General features: G+C 28.9%; 3 protein-coding genes across 3 annotated transcripts; 2 read left to right on the top strand and 1 right to left on the bottom strand.

Moving 5' to 3' along the window:
• On the top strand, nucleotides 1-3,668 carry LOC132942722 (probable protein BRICK1). Its single transcript, XM_061011348.1, has 3 exons — nucleotides 1-763; nucleotides 2,498-2,580; nucleotides 2,656-3,668. Exons 1-3 carry the CDS (start codon nucleotides 646-648, stop codon nucleotides 2,680-2,682), a joined length of 228 nt encoding a protein of 75 aa, XP_060867331.1. The 5' UTR covers nucleotides 1-645; the 3' UTR covers nucleotides 2,683-3,668.
• Nucleotides 770-2,491, top strand: LOC132942720 (polyglutamylase complex subunit TTLL1). The gene has a single exon (XM_061011346.1). It carries the CDS (start codon nucleotides 1,012-1,014, stop codon nucleotides 2,227-2,229), a length of 1,218 nt encoding a protein of 405 aa, XP_060867329.1. The 5' UTR covers nucleotides 770-1,011; the 3' UTR covers nucleotides 2,230-2,491.
• Nucleotides 3,669-5,329: 1,661 nt separating the features above from the next.
• LOC132942721 (SHC-transforming protein 1) lies at nucleotides 5,330-10,949 on the bottom strand. The gene is made up of 9 exons (XM_061011347.1): nucleotides 10,746-10,949; nucleotides 10,523-10,650; nucleotides 10,349-10,419; nucleotides 10,210-10,270; nucleotides 9,968-10,141; nucleotides 9,612-9,897; nucleotides 9,394-9,537; nucleotides 9,186-9,295; nucleotides 5,330-6,488 (listed from the first exon to the last, which is right to left on the bottom strand). Exons 2-9 carry the CDS (start codon nucleotides 10,619-10,621, stop codon nucleotides 6,246-6,248), a joined length of 1,188 nt encoding a protein of 395 aa, XP_060867330.1. The 5' UTR covers nucleotides 10,622-10,650; nucleotides 10,746-10,949; the 3' UTR covers nucleotides 5,330-6,245.
• Nucleotides 10,950-12,501: the final 1,552 nt, after the last annotated feature.

The following is a 12,501-nucleotide window of genomic DNA, read 5'->3' on the forward strand; positions in this document are numbered from 1 at the left end:
TCCATTAGTGATAAACTGATCTACAGATTAATTCATTATATCAATGGACATTTTTGATTTGCAAATAGTGTTCCAAGCGTTTAAAATATTCGACCATAGTACTACAAAGCTCAAGAAGGTGGTAGTAAAAAAAAGCAAACTGTAAAAAAATAGGCGCTACTATCTTAAATCGTGGCCATAACCACTATAACGTCGTGGATTCTACTAAAAATTTTTCCTGCTAAGATCCATTCGAATATAGCTGATAAGGAACGTTTCCTTTATCAGCGTTATCTATAGATTACGAGTTACGACTACTACAGAAGACAGACTGAACATTACGTATTTACGTACAACTTTCAAGTACGGCACTAGTGCACTACAGCGTACGCCCTCCACGCACTACCTACTGACTACTGTGGAAGTGAGGACCACACCAGACTACTAGTTTACTACCGGATCCGTTAGTCGACCATAGATTTATGTTGTCGATTTGTCGTACGAACTACAAAGTACATCAGCTATCAGCGTCAGTTGCTCAATCCGCATTCAACAGTTGAACAGTCAGTGAAAAATATTGATAAACAGTAAACAGTTGTTACTTGTCAGTTACCGAATACTGTTTATTTAATATATTTTGACGCACAAGTATATTATCTGGTGGCCATGGGAGGACCTAAAGAAGGCGTTCAAAAACAGATACAACAAGACTGGGCGAACCGCGAATACATTGAAGTGATCACGGGCAGCATAAAAAAAATTACAGACTTTCTCAATTCGTTTGGTAAGCACATAATATTATTCTGATCGTAGTCATACGATAAACCGTGACATAATGTCACTTCTCATTCCATATCCCTAACTCGAGTAAGCTCTAAAATACTTTAGTACCTATAGTTTTTGTAACCATGGACACGTCTATTTATAACATTGTTTGTTCAATATACATTGAAGTTTTTAACTTTAACCTGTAGTCTTATTTTCATTTTTAACTAAAACCTTTCTTCAAAATTATAGTTTGTTATCATTATAATGAAAATAACATATTGTACGGATGTCGACAGATCAGTTGTATTAAGTAATTTTGAGAAACGAGGCTGGGTACACGTTGGCCCTGATGATGATTGGAATTTTTATTGGGCTGGTATACAAACATGTCGTAGTTTATTTAGTATTGATAGCGGCTATAGAATGCATGACAACCAAATGATCAATCATTTTCCCAATCATTATGAACTCAGTCGTAAAGATATGTTGGTTAAAAATATTAAACGTTACAGACGTGAACTCGAACGAGAGGGAAGTCCATTAGCCAAACGTTTAGATGGAAAATACTTGTATTTAGATTTTATTCCAGTTACATTTGTGTTGCCAGCAGACTATAATTTGTTTGTAGAAGAATACCGCAAGGTTGGCCCAAGTACATGGATTATGAAACCAGTTGGAAAATCTCAAGGAACTGGAATATTCCTCATTAATAAACTATCAAAATTGAAGAAATGGTCTAGAGAAGGCAAAAATAATAATTTCAATACATCTACCATAAAGGAATCATATGTTATATCTAAATATATTGATAATCCACTACTCATTGATGGTAAAAAGTTTGATCTTCGTTTATATGTTTTGGTCACATCTTTTCGTCCATTAAAAGCATACTTGTTCAAGTCAGGCTTTTGTCGGTTCTGTACAGTCAAATATAACACTAGTGTTGGAGATATAGAAAACTTATTGATCCATTTGACTAATGTCTCCTTACAAAAACAAGGTGATGAATACAACAGTATACATGGTGGTAAATTAAGCATTCAAAATTTAAGACTATTTTTAGAAAGCACAAGAGGAAAAACAGTAACTGAAGCACTTTTTGATAATATTGTTTGGTTGATTGTCCATTCTTTAAAATCTGTGAGTTACATAATGGCTAATGATAGACATTGTTTTGAATGTTATGGATATGATATTATAATTGATGATAATTTAAAACCCTGGCTAATTGAAGTAAACGCATCTCCTTCACTAACATCTACTACAGCTAATGATCGTATTTTGAAGTATAAATTGATTGACAATATGTTAAGTGTAGTTTTACCACCCAGTGGAATACCTGATGTACGTTGGAATAAATGTCCATCTCGAGAGGCAATGGGAAATTTTGAGCTATTAATTGATGAAGAGTTAGCAGCAAAAGATAAACCTGGACCATCAACTAAAATTGATCTAAAGGATAGATTAAAGCGAAAGACCTAAACATAAAAAAATTAATTAGTACTAGACAAAAATAATGTGTAATTAATTTCAAAATTAAATATCTCATTTGTAAATATGACAATTTTATTCAATAAGTATATTAAATACTAATCATTATGTGATAAGTTTGATAGTAATATCATAACTTTAGGTACTGAATTTGTAATTTGTCCGTAAATTAGTCATACATAAAATTCTATTTATTTTATACATGTTAACTTAGAAATCCTTGTTGTAAAATATATACGTATTGATTTTTTTTTTATAGATATGTCATGTCGGTCCAGGTTAGCTATTTTAAATGAAAAATTAACTACACTAGAAAGAAGAATTGAATACTTGGAAGCTCGGGTAAGAATTTATTATATTATTAATCTAAATAATCTAATCTATTAGAAGTTGTTAAAAAAATATTTTATTTTTTAGGTTACTAAAGGAGAAACTCTTTCATGATACATTGCCATCAAATAAATTGGAAATACTTGTGTACTATATTTAAATTTTCCAAAGTAGTGTAATTAAACTAGTCTAAGTAATTTATATTTTTTTAACATGTCAAATTTATTTTATACATTTATGATATTATAATATAATTTAAGATATTAAACTTTTAATATTATTAGAACATTGTTTTTGAACTAATGTGTTTTATTAACCCTTTGATGAGTTAATTTTTTTTTAACTATAACTCACTCAGAGTGAATATATTTTAAAGAATAGAAATAACACATTTTTAATTTATCTAAAGTAATGATGTACATTTACGTCTTATGTATTTAACTTTTAGTAATAATGATGTTAATTCATAGATTGCAACATATATTTCATTTCATGTTATTAATATATATATAAGAGGGTGATTTCTTAAGCATGTCACCCCATTTTATGTTTAAACTAGCTGTATAATCCAACTTTGACCGGGAAAAGATTATCAAATAATATACGATGTTGTATCTTAGTTTTAGTATACCTCAATTTAGACATAGCTCTTGGTTAGGTTAGAACATGGTTCAAATATCTCTTTAAACTTTCCTTGCATCTCTAAGAACAATATCTGAAATTTTCTTCAAAATTAGTCTGGTGGTTTTTGAGTACACTAAGTACCTATGTTTTTGGATAATCGTAGTGCACCCCTACACAGTGGTATGAAGGTACTATGGCAATCTCAATTCTAGCTACCATAGTTTAGGCTCTACTTTAATCAGTCTGTCAGTACCGTTCGATTATGCATATATTCAAATTCTAATTTTTTTTTTTTGTATTTTTACGTGTAGTTAAAGGCAATAGGTGGGGATACCAACATTTGTTTATCAAATAAGAACCTACATGAGGTATTAATGCAAATTGTGAATCAGATGATTTTTCTGAACATTTATATGTCTTTATTGTAATCAAAATATGATGTTATATCTGCTATTAAAATCATTGAACTACGTCAACATCAACATATTTTTCTTATATTAATATATTATCGATGGATAAAATTAATTTCTATGATTATAAAACAAGAAGTTAGTAACGGACATTATGACTATCAATTTTCTTTGTTCAATGTATCAGTTATGATATATTATGTATAATAAACACTGAAAAACCTGTAGGCATATTTCCCCGTTATGGATGCTCTTGCCTAACTTATTCTTTTTATAGACATTATCCTTAGTATTTAAAGTAGAATAACTCATAAAGTGTTTGTTCAAATTGCGATTAAAATAGTACAAAAAAATCATGATTCAAATAACAACATTTTACAAAATCAAGTTACAATTCAAATTAGGCTGGGTGTGATCACTATTACTGCAAAACCACAACTAAAATACTTCTCTTGGACTATTCTCTTCACTATTCTGTGATGCTACTAGTTTTCTTTCTATGGTCAAACAATAAATCTGCATTTCTGCTCATTATTTGTATATTATATGAAGGTCCAAAACTAGCCCATACTCGGCCTGCTAATGAAAAAGGGGGAGGGGGCAAATGATCACCCTGCCCCTCACCAAATGACAGCAGTCTTAGTGGAAGTTTTTTTGTTACATACCAAGGGGCATAGGTTATTAAGCGTAGGCATATAGATTGGAATGCTTGTAAAGTTTTAGTGTTTGATATAATAAATATTATTATTATGTATCAAATATTAGTATTATTTTTGAGCATATTCTTAAAAATGCTAGTTTTTATATTTTTATTGTGTTCATTACTTCATTGCCTGAATAAAAATGCATTTAAATATTTCACAAACCACAACACTGATAGATACTAAGATGCTTATAAAATTTTATGAAAATACCATGATCAAAATACCTTGTGGACAACATTAAACAATTTTAAGACATTTAAAAATAATTAAAAATATGATGTAGCGTGAACATACTATATTGTTGTTTAGGTTAAAGGAGAATTATTATTTTAAAAATAAAACTTAATATATTATAACAAAATGTGTTATAGAAATAAATTATGACACTAGGATAATTAAAAACAGAAACAAATGAAACATTATTAACAGGAATAATTGTTGATCTCTTTAAACAAAATATTGGTACCTTAAATTAGAATTAAATTTGAGTATAATTTATAATATTATTTACAACAAACATATTATGCATTGTGTTACTCAATGCATTCATTCTGTATATTCATAAATAATAATGTACTACTTTCTATACGTTAATCACAAATTGTAATGATTCAAAAATGTTATGATAAATATATAATAAATTAATAATGAAAGTGAATAAGTTTATATAAATATACATAGCTCACATTTATTCTTTTAACTGTGATTGGACAAATTTTTAATATCATTATAAAAGGTAGTTGTTTTAATCAAAATAGTTTATATCTATACTCTATTCAGGATAAGTTTGAACCGCTGACTTGACCAAAATAAGTTTTTTCCGCACATTCTACCATAATCCGGACATTGGCGAGAGCGTTAGATAGAAAAAAGTAGGGTATAAATGTACAGGTATTATGCATAGACTCTTGATTGATTTTTTTATATTTGCTTCATAGTTCATACCTACAACTATAGTACTATTTCATATCAATTAAAGTATTTTTATTCTTGTTAATTGAATCATCTAAAAAAATGAAAATGTTAAACTCGTTATTTATTTTATTTTGATTATCTATTAATAGGTATTAAAATACAAGACAAATAATTAACTACATCTATATAATTATAACTAATTGGTAACAAAACAAAATAATTAATTGTTTTTAATTAAATATAAACAAATGAAACTACACTCATATAAATGTGTTAAAATAAATTGATATTTACAGAAAAGATAAAACTAACAATCTTTAAAAATAACATCCTAATGTATGACTAATTGATTAAATGATGGACTATTTATGTATAAATAACACTCCTGTGGCATTACTCTTTAAAAATAACATACATTTTAAATTTGTAGACCTAAAAATATATTCAATTGAGTAAAAATGAATACATATGTAATGGCCTAATTACAAGTTTAAATAATAAATACATTATACCAGCAGTTTGTAGAAAAATTTGAGTGTTTAATGCCGTTGACACATCAATACACATGTGTATTTATAATTAATGTTAACACTATTTTATAGTTTATAGTTGTTTTTTAGCCTTTTAATAATAAGTAAAAAAAAAGTATATCAATTATAAATATGATTTATCATTATACAATTTGTATGGTTAAAAATGTATTTGTATTTAAAATCAATAAAACAGAACATCACAAATTACATTTTTAAAGGTGATTTAAAATATTGTTGTGATATAATAATATTATAAAACTAAATTTCACTCATTCACAAAATTCAATAATGAAGAATTTGGGTAAATAAAAACTGAAAAACACCACTGGTTAATGTGTACAAATTAATTAATACATAGTACATATACTATTGGAACATCATTATAATTTATATCATTCAATTTATAAATATTATTTAGTACTTAAACACCCAAATGTATTATTTGTAAATAAGTGTTTTATAGTTGGAATGGGTTAGGTAAAATAAAGCTATCAAAATCTAGTTCGTGGTACTGGATATCTCAAAATGAGTGCACTTTCAGCTGACATAATAGGCAATTTGTTTTCACTATGATAGTTTACCAAATGACTGACACTTTCAAACATACGGTCTTTAGTTCTAACTGCACCTTCTGGATCAATTAAAAGTAAGTGTTTCTTTACATCACCTTGAAGACCTGTTAATACATATTGTCCAGGAGATCCTTGTGATTCTCTTACTAGGAAGTCACCATCCTATGTAAACAAACACATTTTATAAGTTTTTACTAAAAATATTTGTCATGCATCTATCTACAAATCAATCACACATTTTTGTAACTATAGACATTTTTATTTTAGATTCTGAGCGCTTCGCTTCGCTTCGATGAATGTATTGATTTTACAATGATGTGTTTTTTTTTAAATTTAGTTTGTCTGTCATCACCTTTTAGGACAGTAAAAGTACTTGGATTTTCTTCAACAGTAACTTTTCTGATAGGAAAAGCGACGTGAAAAACAAAAGAAAAATTAAGGAAAAACGAGAATTTTTACGCAAAATCTGTTTTCGAGAAAATCGATTTTGGTTTTTGGTGTAACTCTAAAACAAATAACCGTAGGGACATGCAATTTTGACTGAATGTTTATATTAGCATTTCCTATACACCATAACATTTTGACTTATATTGAGCTGTTTACGGACATTTTCAGTTTCCATTTTTTTTAGTTTTTTTTTCTATAAATATCAATAAAATTTTATTTGTTGGTTAAAAAAGGTTAAAATTTTAATAGAGTGCTCCTAGGTTATTGTTTCAAAGGCAGATGAAAAAAATTAAAAATTCTTAGTCACAGTTTTTATTTATAAGCATTTAAAGTTCAAATCTTGACAAAATACGGAAAAATCACGAAAATTAGCAAAATATTTTGAGTTGAGAATTCATAAAAATTTTGCCTTTTAAATCTAAGATTTGAAAATGTAATACAAGATTATCCATAAGTTTGTCTACCTTTATCAAAAAAAAAATGTCTACAAGAAAGTCAAATTAAAATTTTCATGAGCGTTTGAAATTCATATTTTTACAACATTTGATATTCACTATGAATTTATTATTATAATATATAAGAACAAATGATAATTTTTCCCAGTCATAAAATTGGATCGTTGACATAGTATTTAGACATAATAGTGAATACATTTTGGGCACACACAAAATTGCGCACCAGACAGGTTAACAAAACTTTTTTGAACGAATTTCATCCTGGATTAATTTTTTTAAATTTTTGAATTGATTATTAGGGATATAGGTTATATTTGGAGTAAGTCGCAACACCGCCTTTTTTTTTTACCTACGTTGAGTTTCCCGGTAGTGTTTTGGTGGAGGGATCCTTTATAGGTGGTTGGGATGATTATGGATTCGCTTGTGAAAGCGTGTATAAAAGAGGCATGCTTCCTCATCGGTAGTTTTCATATTAAAATCATTAAGTAGTGTTTGGTAGGAGATGTATGGTGTGACATGGAGTGCTATATTTTGAAACGCTCGGATTATGTTACTATTAGATTTATCCACTATGTTTCAGAGCTATAGTTTACAAGTCTAAATAGGCTTCAGAATATTTGTTCTTTTTTATTTTTAAGATTGGAGCTACAATTTTTGGATAAAAGAAGACTGAGCGAATGCAAAGGGGCATTAAGAGTCAGTTTTTTAGTAGAGACGTGGTTATCTAGGTTAAGTTTCAAGTACTTAACTGAATTGGACATAAGAATCTGGATGTTATTAAGAGTTACAGTTGGCTGATATCCTGTTTTAGTGTGAATGTTGTGTTTAATTTTGGGTTGATATTTTATTTATAATACAATGTCTAATAGGTATAAAGGTATATTAGTTCAAAATGTTTTGTAATATAAAAAGTAATTTAGTTATCCTTGTAATTTTATTTTTAATATTGGTTATTTAGTATACTTCCAACGAATGTAAAGGAATAAATCCAATAACATTAATTATTTGTTAATTAAAAATAAAAAAAAAATAAAATAAACTGAAAATGTTTAGAGAGCAATTATTAAGATGTTATAGATTAAGAGAACATGTGTTGTATCCATCTTACAAATGTACAACAGAGCCAAAAACTGTTTTGCGGGTAACAACTTTACTCTCTGTATTTATAGTAGCATTACCAAAATTTCACAACACATAGGGAAGAACTTTATCTGTGACATTTCATGAGTTTTAATTATTTGATAACACTTAACAATCATTTTTAATAATGTTCTCAAACTGATAACTTTAATTGTATTTATGTTAACCAAAAAATAAAAACGCTACATCACAAAGTTATTCCTTATGTATTGTGGAATTTTGGAAATACAAAGGAAGTAAAATTGTTATGTGCCAAACAGTTTTTAGCTATTTTGTACATTTGTAAGATGGAGATAACACATGCATGTTAACTTCAAATTATGCGCCTAAACCAGTGGTTTTCGACCTTTTTTGGTTCACCGCACACTATTATTTTAAAACTTTTTTCAAACGCGATGCATCCAAATGTAAGCAAAAAGCGCGAGGCCCAGGGCTTGAGCCCTACTCGTCCCCCCTAAGGACGGCCCTAATGCGAGAAAATTAGTCATCACTCATGGCTATGCGCTTACATATGCATCGCGGTCTTATCTGCAAAATTAATTTACATTTAATTGTTGCAGTTTTATAAATTGGTATTTTCAACAGCACAATCCCAAATATCAGACATTTCTCGTGGCACACCTAGTCAATCTTGCGGCACAGTATTGTGCCGCGACACACCGGTTGAGAACCACTAGTCTAAACCTTTATAATTTGTCTACTGCTTTTTTTCACATTTTGTTTTGCGTATTCTTCCTCCAGAAAAAAATATGCATAAAAAGTTGTTGGTCCTTTTATTTATTCTTGAGCATAATATTATATATTACATACTACTTACATGTTTTAGTAATGCTTCAGCGTGCTGTCTTGTAATACTACCATGAAACCAAATTTCATCTTGTAATTTTGGTACCATTACCGGCAGTGGTTCATGATCCACAAAAGGTTCTAAAATATTTTATTCAAACAAACAAAAAAAAAAAAAATGGTATGTTAATTATTTTACAAATTTGTTTTTAAAAGTTTATCATGATAACATAACATACGCATGTCAAATACATCACGAGGTTGTGAATTGTGGTTTTTATTTCCAACTACAAAATCATTAACATAGTTATGAGCAGGATGTGGTACAGGTGGTGGAGGTGCTTCGCAATTCAAATCTATTAAATTATTTGAAACTAGTCTTTCTAAAATTATAATTTATTCAGTGTTATTAGTTACTTTAAGAAAATAATTAAAAATATAAATGTCTTTAACTAACCTCTATTACGATGATCATGGTACGAAGGAAGTGGTGGAACAGGTGGTGGACCAGTTTCTGGAGGAGACTTTCCTGGTAGATCATTATAATATTCTCGCTCATCTCGTGTGCTTGAGCTTAAAACTGGTGCAGGTTTTGTTAAAAATTGTTTAAAACGTAAATCAAAGGCTTGGCCAATAGTTGTAATAACATCTTGTGCTAATTCGCCTTCTCCACATTCCAGCACATAACATGCACGCCAGTCTTTTATGTCTTTTGCTACAAATGCAACAAAGTCTATTGTGTCCTAAAATAAAGCATATAAAAGAAAAAATATTTAATAAATATAAGATCGTTTAAAATTAAATTATTCTTACAGCATCACCACCCGATGCAAAAGATATCCTAGGCATATCATGTGTAGAAATTACTACATGTGAATCCCTAAGTTTTAATGTCAAACATGTGCTAGATATGGATAACGTAACATTTGATCCTGCATGATCCATAATTGAATGATCACCAATAAGTCTTATAATTTTTTTATCCACCTACAAAATATAACATTGTTTAAATTTGTTTATTACTTTTATACACTATAAAAAATAATTTTAATTACTTTTCGTTTTTTGTCAGCAGTTTTTAATCCAGCTGCTTCACAAACTTTATTTATACATTCCCTAAAAAAAAATATTTTCAATAAAAATTAGTAAAAATTATTTCAAAACTTTAAGAACTTATCAATTATTTTAACTTACTTGGCTACTAAAAATCGTGTATCAAAATCCAAACTTTTCATAGATGTCAGTACTTCCAAGCAGCCAATATACTAAAAGTTAAAAAGAAAATATTTAATTTCTTTCAATTAATAAACAATCATAGGGGTTAAAGAAAATGTTAAATAAATAAAATCAATAATTCTTAAAATTTACTCGAACTTCGTAGCAAACACTACTTCTCGTAATGACATTGTCTGGATGTAACCAACCTCTTGCTGGTTTGTTCATGAAACTTCCCCATGAATCTGGCATTTTAACTAATACAAGTAACAACTGTACTTCTGAAATTGTTTATTAATAAGATATAAATGTTGGTAACAAATTGTATACTATTTTAATCAATAATATACTTAAATGCAATTACTGAAATACTTACAAATGAAATATTTACTCAACAAAGCTTGGGTACCAATCGTTTTCCATAATTACTATAAAGACTTCAACAATCGATGTACTAACTATTTAAAAAATAAAAATGAAATGGAAACAATTTTTTATAAAACAAAGAAAATAATATTTAAAGTACGTAACTTTTCACGTGAGTGAAGTTAGCTATAGTTAGCCATTGATAAGGAATTCCATGACATATCAAATCTATAAGACCGTGTATCAGACATATTAGCCTTGGCCGATTTGTATAATGAGTATGCTCCTCGTCTAAGTTATAACTACTCATATATATATCCCCTAGATAGCGCTATATGACATATAAATTAAACAATAATAATATTATGTATTTTAATATTAATACAATAATTAAATATAATATTATTTATAAATAATTAATGCATTTTTACCTTATAATTAATAACAGTTAATGACTTTTTTTTATTTTTCGATTGTAAAAAATAAGTAATATAACAATAAGCGAGATCTAGCGAGATTGTTCAAGTTCTAAATTATACAATATACCTATTATATAACCTTAGTTGTAATTAAATGAATACAAATTAAAATAGCATAAAGTTCTTATAATTGACAATGTTTTATAATGATCATATACGTGATAAAATGTCATAGTCATCAGCACTTACTGCTCTTCTGGTCGAATTCTTCTTAGTACGTCGACCGACTTAACGTTTTGATTGTTGCCCCGATATGCTTGCTCAGTTGCTCGGCGATTGGCGAAGCAGATTTTATCTCTTCATCATCGTTAGTAATTAATACTTTTGTCTTTTTCAACATTCCTCTGACCAAGTCTCTTTCTATACCTCTGACATTATTTATTAGTGCGTAATCAGGATCGTGGTGGTACTGTAAGCTACTAGCTAGTACCCCACACATTGATCGAAACATATAACTGTTTATTTAATTATTTTATGTTCAACAATAAGATTAAAATGTTTGCATCCCGAGTGACTGCATTACATACAATATGTAGTATATGTATGAATATATGAGCTTTTAGACTAATTTACCGACCCGTGTTTAATAAGACATGAGTTGTTCTTATTCGTTTCCTCAACATTGATCAGGAATTTTATAGATTCAAGACGAATGTTGCCTTTTTTGTTAACATATTCAATAAGCGACGACATACTTGTTTTGCTTCGTAAGCACGAATAAATTGACCTTCTCATCTATACTATCTGCAGCCAGATAATCTTCTAATACTGTTTTCTCTACAGCTAGCTTTATCCGGATATTTATTTTCTGCCCCAAGTGGTAAAACAATACCTGACTTAACCGGTGTTGTCTTCAATAAAGCGTCCTTTAACGGTGTTCTTACTCTAAAGCTGGTTACACACGGAGCGATTCGAACGCGCGCGTACGTGATTTTCAAATCGCGGTAAATATAAAAACGCGTACGCGTATGCTTACACACGAGCGTTTAACTCGCGTCAAAAATCGCGTCCCCACTAATTTCTCATACCTAATTTATTGGCGCCAAACTTAACAAAAATCAAAATAATAGTACTTGTTTAGTTTAATGTTAAATGATTAGTTTTATCAATTATTTTTTTTTAATATTAATGAGATTGGAGAGGCATTGATAAAAGCAATCTGGTACAGTGGCTCAAATAGTGAAATTTTTTAGGGGGGGGGGGCTCAAACATACATATTGACCAAAAAGTAAAAAGTATTAACCTTACAATAAGTACATACATCACTTGCATCAAGATATGTAAGGT

Source organism: Metopolophium dirhodum, chromosome 4 (genome assembly GCF_019925205.1).
Source record: "Metopolophium dirhodum isolate CAU chromosome 4, ASM1992520v1, whole genome shotgun sequence".
NCBI classification, from domain to species: Eukaryota; Metazoa; Arthropoda; class Insecta; order Hemiptera; family Aphididae; genus Metopolophium; species Metopolophium dirhodum.

Excerpts from the sequence above, each read along its gene's own strand:
- LOC132942722 (XM_061011348.1), top strand. The coding sequence starts at position 646 with ATGGGAGGACCTAAAGAAGGCGTTCAAAAACAGATACAACAAGACTGG. Across the intron at positions 764-2,497 it reads AGACTTTCTCAATTCGTTTG|ATATGTCATGTCGGTCCAGG; the intron begins GTAAGCACATAA and ends TTTTTTTTATAG. Across the intron at positions 2,581-2,655 it reads TTGAATACTTGGAAGCTCGG|GTTACTAAAGGAGAAACTCT; the intron begins GTAAGAATTTAT and ends TTTATTTTTTAG.
- LOC132942721 (XM_061011347.1), bottom strand. The coding sequence starts at position 10,621 with ATGCCAGATTCATGGGGAAGTTTCATGAACAAACCAGCAAGAGGTTGG. Across the intron at positions 10,420-10,522 it reads GTGTTTGCTACGAAGTTCGA|TATATTGGCTGCTTGGAAGT; the intron begins GTAAATTTTAAG and ends TTTAACTTTTAG. Across the intron at positions 10,142-10,209 it reads CTGCTGACAAAAAACGAAAA|GTGGATAAAAAAATTATAAG; the intron begins GTAATTAAAATT and ends TATATTTTGTAG.
- LOC132942720 (XM_061011346.1), top strand. The coding sequence starts at position 1,012 with ATGAAAATAACATATTGTACGGATGTCGACAGATCAGTTGTATTAAGT.